At 59.6% G+C, this 8,297-nt stretch overlaps 1 protein-coding gene across 1 annotated transcript in view; it reads right to left on the bottom strand.

Annotated features, from left to right (window-relative positions):
• LOC105308588 (ATP-binding cassette sub-family A member 13-like) overlaps positions 1 to 8,297 on the bottom strand; it is a gene marked incomplete at its 5' end in the record, with an annotated part of 87,537 nt that overhangs the window by 29,152 nt on the left and 50,088 nt on the right. The window contains 4 exons of the mRNA XM_023525674.1: positions 24 to 139; positions 576 to 753; positions 1,014 to 1,068; positions 4,704 to 4,812. Coding sequence (XP_023381442.1) covers positions 24 to 139; positions 576 to 753; positions 1,014 to 1,068; positions 4,704 to 4,812 — 458 coding nt within the window. The remainder of the gene's footprint in view (positions 1 to 23; positions 140 to 575; positions 754 to 1,013; positions 1,069 to 4,703; positions 4,813 to 8,297) is intronic.

The following is an 8,297-nucleotide window of genomic DNA, read 5'->3' as shown; positions in this document are numbered from 1 at the left end:
GGGCTTCTGCTCCCCACACGCACCCGAAGAGCAGCAGCAGGAGGGCCGTGGCCGCCAGGTTCGCCCGGAAGGTGAAGGCCGGCAGCTGGAAGGCGGCGATGACCGCGATGCTCAGGCAGACGGACACGCAGTGCAGGAGCTGGGGGGCGACAGGGAGGGGCTGTCAGTCACGCCGCCGGCCGCGGGGAGCAGCTGCCCCTCTGTGTGCCTCTGGCCTGTGGCCTGTCCATCTTCCACGGCAGGAAGCCATCGTCAGCGACCGACAGTGATACAGAGAGGTGCCTTTCTCTGAAACACGTTCGCCAATAAAATGATCCCTTCTTCTGTGTTCTGACGCATCCAACGACCCCAAGACACACACGTGTGCACACACGCACGTGCACACATGCACTCACGCACTTACACATGCAGGCACATGCACGCGCACACACGCACGCACACTTACACACAGACACGCACATACAGATACACACGCTTACACAGACATACACACACACACATGCGCACACACCTACACACACACACACGCAGATCCCCAGCGTGCAGGCGCGCGGGACGTCCCTCCCAAAACCTACCATGTCATACAGGAAGTTAGTGAACCAGTACGTTCCGTAGCCAAGGCCACTTATGTGCTGCAGCCGCTTGGCCCCGGTCACCCTGTCCCTCACGGCAGAGCTGCCAATGGACGCGGACAGGATGGAGAACCCCAGCACGATGCAGAGGGCCACTCCGCACTGACGGATGCTCTCCAGGCTGCAGGCAAGGGGGACGGCCGTCAGGTGGTGCCGAAGGACGTGAGCCCCCTCCCGGCAGCGAGAAGCGGCGATGGGCCCGGCGGCAGCGAAACCCCGGCTGAGGCCGAGGCCGAGGCCGAGGCCGGGCGCTTCCTGCCTCTACGATGCTCGTCCTCACGCTCCGCACGCGCCGTCCCTGCTCGGGGCACGTGCAGGAGCGGACGCCCCCAAGGGGCTCAGGGCCGCCCTCCAGCCTGCCCGCCCACCCCCGCAACTCACATCTTGTCCTCGTCCAGGAAGGCCCCTCCGTACGGGTGGCTGTAGAGCGTGATTCCTGTGACAGACAAATCGGGAAGTGAGCCCGCGAGCCCCCTCTGCGGGCACGGACGGCCCGCGGTTCAGGCTTCTGTGCCCACGCCGTGCCTCCCACCGGCGCCCAGGAGTGGCGACCCCAGCGGCCCACCCAGCACACACATGCACGCACACGTACACACAGACACGCACACACAGACACACACACACAGACACACACACACAGACACACACACACAGACACACACGCCGCTCGTGCTGGGCCTCTGCCGTCGCCACCGCCACACGGACCCGGCAGCCACCGGATGCGTATCCTGCGACAGGCCCTGTGCTGACGCCTGAGCGCATTCGATCGTCCCATCCTTCGAGCTTCCCCGTGGCCTAAGTAACATGCTACCCGTACTTCACGGGAGGAAAACGGGCCCAGAAAGGCTGAATAACAAAATGCAAAGGGGATAATTGGACGGGGACCAGGCCGACACTCAGAAGCCGCCTCCCGGCCGCGTGGTCCAGGCGGAAACGGAGCCGTCCCGCGGGCCCCGTTGTGTTTTGTGATTTGTTTTCTTTCCTCCTCTTCTTGGAGCCTGCGCATCAGTGTGACACCGGCAGCCAGTATGGAGAAACCGTCATCAACTTCTCATTCAAAGGATTTCATCCTGAAGGCTGCGCGTGACATCACGGGGGCTGTGCCCGCTCCCAGCAAACTCCAGCCAGTACGGCATCCGGAACGCCGTAGCTTCCGGCGGCCACCTCTGTGGCATCTCACTGTCAACTTGAGACTGACCACCCCTCCCTTTCCTGTTGGCTGCTGCAAACGTTGGGCGCTGAGTGCGCGGCCTGTGCGTGGAGACGGGCCGCCACCTCCTCCCTCGTGGGCCCAGCCCCGGGCCGAGGCGAGCTCTCCCACCGCGGAAGCAGTGCTGGGAGCTGCTGTCCCCCAGGTCCCCACACCGTTCTCCAGAACTGTCCTTCGATTGTGAATTGGCGCTGTCCAGACGTTCACGCCCAGGCTCTCGCACGTGTGCCGAAGGCCCACTGGGCGGTGTCCGGGCCCCCGGCTTGACTTGCACATTCGTCATACCCTGAGTGGTGTGGCCTCGAGCCCTCGCCTGCGTGGACCCAGAGACCCGCCTGTCTCCCTGACCTGACTCCCGCTCGCCCGGAGCCGTGGAGCGAGGGTACCCGGCCCTGCCGGCGGCCTCTGCAGGATGTGTCACGGCCACACGCGGACCTCTGCTCCTCGGCTCCACTACGTGTGGCCGACATCACAAATTACGTCCTCATCTATCACATCCGCTAACACAGATTTATAATTACGTCTCACGCTTCTGCCTGCAAACCCGGCAGAGGAATGAGAAGCAGAGTCGCCCTGCGATGACATCGTCTTTGTATCCGCACAGCCCGCGCGCTTCCCCTTAGCCAGCGAACCTTACGCTCCCGCGCGGGGCAAGCTGCCGTGGGGCGTCCTTGAATTTCAGCCCGAAGGACTCCCTCAGCATGTCCTACAGGGCAGGTCGCTGCCCGCACAATCCCTGCTTTTGTTTGCCTGGAAATGTCTTAGCTTCTTCCTCATTTTCAAAGGTCAGTTTTGGCAAATACGAAATTCTCGGCTGGCACTGTTTTTCTTTCGCACTTGGCGGGCGCCCTCCGCTGCCTCCTGGCCCTCAGACCTCTGCTAGTATCTCGCTGCGGGTCCCTTGGGGGTGACGAGCCACTTCTCTTTCTGCTTCCAGGTTTAATGTACTTTAACTTAATTGCAGCTACTCTGCTCCCTCCGCCACCGTCGTGATGGGCGGGGAAAGGGGAGGGACTTGTCGGTGTCTCCAGTGCGGGGTAAGTAAAACCCGCAGAAACGGTCTCTGAAAGCCGCAGTGGGAAGCTGCCGAGGACCGGCGGGAGGAACCCGGACCCCAGGAGACGGGGGAGCAGAGCGACCTCCGGTTCCCGTGGCGACCGCGCCGCTGACTCGTCTGTCCGGTTTTCCGAATCTGCGGCACATTTTCGTCTCCGTGAGTGCGCCGACCACTGTCCCCTTCCTTGAAAAGGCCTCTTTCTCTTGACTTATTTCTTACGTCATCAGTACTGACCAATGCGTCGTTCACTCTGAAACTCTCAGGTTTCGAGGTCACTCTTCCCCGCCCCCGGCATCGCCGCCTCTCCCACCAGCCATGCTCGGCGGTATTTCTCTCCCGATCCGCCCAGCCGCACCTGGGCCGCCGCCAAGCCGTGAGCGCCACTGGGTCACTGGAGTGCGATCGGGCCCCTCCCCTTACCACGTGGCTCCAGACGATTCTTTCTCTACAGCCCAGATCGTGTCGTCCCCACCCTCAAACATTATAAGGCCGCCTACTGCCCATCAAGCGAACGCCGTCCTCGCTCTGTCCTCAGCTCGGGCAGAGTCCAGCCTCAGACGAGACGCCGAAGCCCGAGCCTCACGCTCTCCTTCACGGCGAGGTCCTGGGGTCCCTCCTGCCACCGCCCCCAACACCGGTCGAACTGCCCCAGGCCCAGAGTTAGCGACCGCGCCGCGGAGCGTGCTCGCCACAAGTGACCGCCCAGGTGGAGCAGGAAAGAGAGGCTTCGTCGTCAGCTAGACCCAGGGTCAGGTCACGGCCCGCCACCCAGTTTGCTCAGAGCCACGGCCGGTGGGCGACGTCTCTGAACCTCAGTCTTCTGCTCAGCAAAGTGGGCCAGCGCGGCCCGCCTCACGATGCTGGCGGGAACACTGAACAAGACCGTGGGTGTCGCCGCGCACGTGGCCCCGTGCATTTCAGATGCTGGAAGTGTCGCTCTGCCGGCCCCGCCTGCAGGACTTCGAGCTCTGAGCTTTCCTTGGGTGTGCGCGTTTTTAATGTTTTTCAGTTGTATCTATTATTCCGAAATAATTACACTAGCACAAATACTTGAATCTGTCTTATTTTTAAAACGGTGGCGAAGGGAAAACACATATGGAAGAATGAGATAAGGCTGGAGCACGTCGCGGTCACCGTGTACCATCTGTTTCCGCGTGAACCGATGCCGCGACAAAGACGTTTTGTGCATAAACGGACGAGCCCTGTTGGCACGTGCACCTCTGTTTTCTTTCTTTCCTTTTTTTTTGTTTTAGAAACAATGGACTTGAAAAGTTACGACTTATCCCACCTAAGTGAATCACAGACCATCTCCTCAAGCGAATCAATGCACCTCGCATTCCAGAAACGAGCCTGTGTCATTTACCAAAGGAAAAAGCACAGGTAGAGACCTCGCGATCGACACAGGTAACTGACGGGCTGAGCGCCCGGCAGGAAACAAATCCCGGGTGCGTCCCCAGAACCGCGGGTCCACGGTGTCCCCCGCACTGCCGCGCAGGGCCGAGCCCTGAAGGAGAGAGCCGTTCTCGCTTCTGCGTGGACATCACCAGCAGAGGACTCTCGAGTCACCTCGTTCCCTCCCTCAGACAGATCAGGTCACGATGTCCAGACGGTAAAAACATCTCGTGACACAAACGAGGACAAACAGGGCCCACGATTTTGTCCGCATGGGACACGGGCCGGCCGCCCGGGAGAAACCGTCTCGCCGCTGGCGACCTTCCTACTCGGAATTCCTTCTGCTTCTTTCACTATTAAGGACGCTGCGTTTTGAAAGTCGTGAGTTACAGCGCGTGAGAAACGCCATTACCGTATTGTCTCCAGTCCACGGCGGGGGGCAAGAGCCTCCACAAAATCAGGTTGTTCAGGTGATTTAAGTAGGACGGCAGGGAGTGAAAGCCCTTCTGATTATACCACACCTGAAAAAGAAAGACAGGTGAGTGGCGCTCACGGAGTCCGTGCCGAAGCCGGCCCGTCCGCCGCTCCCAGAAACGAGGGACGCGCCGCCCATGGACTTGAGTGGCACCTGGGCACAGCCGTGTCCCCGCGTCCCCGCCTGGCTGACAGCGAGCGGTAAATTCCAGTCTGCTCCTTTTAGTCATATCTCAAGCATGCAATTTACAGCTAAAAATAGATTAATTTCCCCCAGAACAAATGTGAATGTTGCTCTATAATTATGTTCTCACGGAGAAAAAAGAACCTAAGCCCATCATTTCTTTCTTTCTCAGTTGGGAAGCTAATGAAATTTGACCTGCAAATGAAAAGTGGAGAAAATGATTTTAAAAAAAGAAAAAAGAAAAGAAAAAAAAAAGATTACTTTCAAATTAATAACTGAGCATGGAACATTATTTCTCAAAATAAGTTGAAGGGACCGTTTGCCGAGCGCGGAGGACAGAGGCGTGCTCGCCGGGAGGGGACGGGGACGGGGGACAGGCAGACGGCGGTCACAGCAAGACCACAGCAGCAGAAAAAGTGCTGATCGAACCATCGGACTCTGTATTTCAAAATATCATTATTTGAAGGAAAACTTTTAACATTAGACGGTCGGTTTGGAGGGCCGGTGGGTGTCGTCAGGAAGTGCAGTGAGTTGACTGCAGGTTCCGGTCTCCGTGTAACTGACCGGTGGCTCATCTCTCCGGACGACGCCACCTTCTGCGACACAGAAGCCTCTGCAGCCAGAGCCGCTGCCCAGAGAGGGAAGGCTGGGCCTGCTCGACGTGTCACAGTCACGCGAAGCCGGACCAGGTCACCAGTGCCCTGCCCTCTGCTGCAAGCCCGCCTCACCACAGGGTGACCGCTCGGTCTCTGGCTGGGGCCCCGTGTGGCGATGCTGTGCTCATGGGAAACGCTGGGAAACACGCCAGCGCCTGTACCCACAGAACACGCTGTGTCCCACAGGACGCGCCCCACAGTTCCTTCCCACCCTCCCCCGCTCCACTAAGTGACCCAGCACAGGCCCAGCCGAGGCCGTGGGAGCCCCCATGCATCACCCCGCCTTCAAACGCTCCCCAAGTCCGCAGAGGGTCCCCGCCAAGTCTTCGTGCGTGCACCCAGGAGGTGCCCCCCGCCCTGCCGGGGCCCACTGTCCACGGACCCCAGGGCTGGGCGGAGCCGGTGCCCGGGGCTGAGCCTGCGTTGATCTGAGAGTGCAATTGTGTGACAAAGACCTCTGAGATGCAGACGTGAGCTCAGACCCGCGGGTGAGTGTGAGTCTCTGAGATGCAGACGTGAGCTCAGACCCGCGGGTGAGTGTGAGTCTCTGAGATGCAGACGTGAGCTCAGACCCGCGGGTGAGTGTGAGTCTCTGAGATACAGGTGTGAACTCAGGTTCGCAGATGAATGTGACACCCCCCGAGTGTGGCGCCCCCCCCCGAGTGTGACCACGCAGGGGCCTGCAGACCACTCACGTGTCCCTCTGCTCCTTACTGTCCACCTGGCAAAGGACCGACAGAGTCTCAAGGAACGAGTTAGAGATGCTCTTAAACGTTCAGTTTTTCTATGCACTGGCCTTTACATGGGAGAAATTTTACCAATTCTTTAAGTGAGCAATGTATCATTTCGGGTGATCTTAAAATTAACATTAAGGACTTAACGGGGTTCAAAGGAAGAGGGCACTCCCTCCCTCCCCCCTTCCGTCCCTCCCCACCCCCCTCTCTCTCTCTCTCTCTCTCTCTCTCTCTCTCTGTGCTCTGGGGATACGCGCTGGGGTTTCCTGCCTGGCTGGCCTGTAAGTCGGGATATGATAAAACCCAGTAACTGAAGAAGGCAGTTTTTTGGGAGCACATGGTGACACCTCAGAACGGACCCTTCACGCAGGAAAACGTGAGTCAGAGTCTCAGGAGAGCAGCTAAGAAGCCGTAAGGAAAACATCGCTCGGCGTGTGCTCCCACACAGGCGGCTCCCGCACAGGCGGCTCCCGCACAGGCGGCTCCCGCACAGGCGGCTCCCACACAGGTGGCTCCGCCTGAGAACAGATCGCCCGCCAAGGGCCGGTGGGGACAGGCCTTCGGCCCCTCTGTGTGAAGCACACACTCCAGAGGGTGTTTTGATTAAACAGCTAAACGCTCAGGCGTGAATGAACCGACCATACAGGTCCCATGAGACACCTCCTACGACATCATGACCTTGTGTACATTAAGCCTATTCCTATGCAAATTTCCACCTTCTCTTCAAAGAGGCTACAAAACCCACACAACCTTTGATGACTAGACCGCAAAGGCCAACGTGAAAGGCTGGCGCCCACGACTGGACGGTTAAGGCGGTAACTCGACCCGACGCCGGCTACCAGCAGCACCATGGGGACCACAGGTCCAGGCGCACCGCGCGCCCTCACCGGAGAGCCCACGCCACCGACTCGCACCCGCGTGCCAAACGGCACCACGAGCAAAAGGGACCGTGGTCCATCTAAACACAGTGCCCTCACAGGGGACCCGAGCGTCGGCCCAGCCCGGGCAGGTCCCGGTGGCCGGTCAGCCCCAGGCCCACGGCTCATCCAGGGAAAGGCTCGTCACTGCCGTAAGCCAGCCTGCCCACTGTCCCCGGCCTCTGGGGTAGCACATCTGTGCAATGCCTCCATCCAGGCCCCCCGGAAGCAGAGCCGGCGTCCAGAGAGCGTGCGACCTCATCGACCATCCTGCGGTCTCATCCCCAGGGACTGTCCCCCGCCTTCGTGCCACCTCCCAGGAGAGTCACCGGCTCGGCTCCGTCAAACTCATAAAAACGCCCCACGGCTCTGGGCGTTCCAATGTCGACGGCGTCGAAACTGCAGAAGCCCCTCCTCCAACGTGCGAGCACAGAAGTTAGTACAAGCAGAGGATGCGGAGCGGGCGCCAGGCCAACGCACTGCCACACGTCACGGAAGCAGAGGGCGGGGGCCCCGCCGCTGAGCCCGGGACCCCCAGACGTCAGAAAGCACAGGCACGGCCATCGCGGTGAGCGGGAAGGTCTGGGGTCAGGACAGAGTGAAACGTCCTTAGAGGAAAGGAACAGATTCCTTCCACGAACTGGGCGCATTCTGGTGACGGCCCCGTCACACGCTCAGAAAGCCAGCAGGTGCATTTCGGTTACTTTTCTATCAAGCTATGAATCTTGATGTTTTCATATCGAGCCATAAATCTCCTCTCTTGAGTTGCCAGCAAAGGAAAAGAGGTTTTAGCCGCCTCGGCTGATGGGGGATCCTGAGCGGCGTGCACCACGACTTAAGCTCTTCATCGGGATTACACTGTGAACGCCACTGTTAAAACGTCCTTCAGGGATTACACGGTGAAGTACGGACGTTAAGATTTCTGTCAGGGATGACCCTGGGAAACACCTGCTTTATTCCACTGAGCGAACCTCGGACACACACCAGCCCTGATCCTGGCGAGCATTTCCTGGCTTCCAGGGACACGGACGTCCCCACCAC

The sequence above is a fragment of the Pteropus vampyrus genome, unplaced genomic scaffold (assembly GCF_000151845.1).
Source record: "Pteropus vampyrus isolate Shadow unplaced genomic scaffold, Pvam_2.0 Scaffold594, whole genome shotgun sequence".
NCBI lineage: Eukaryota > Metazoa > Chordata > Mammalia > Chiroptera > Pteropodidae > Pteropus > Pteropus vampyrus.
This window is presented reverse-complemented; position numbering and strand designations above follow the sequence as displayed.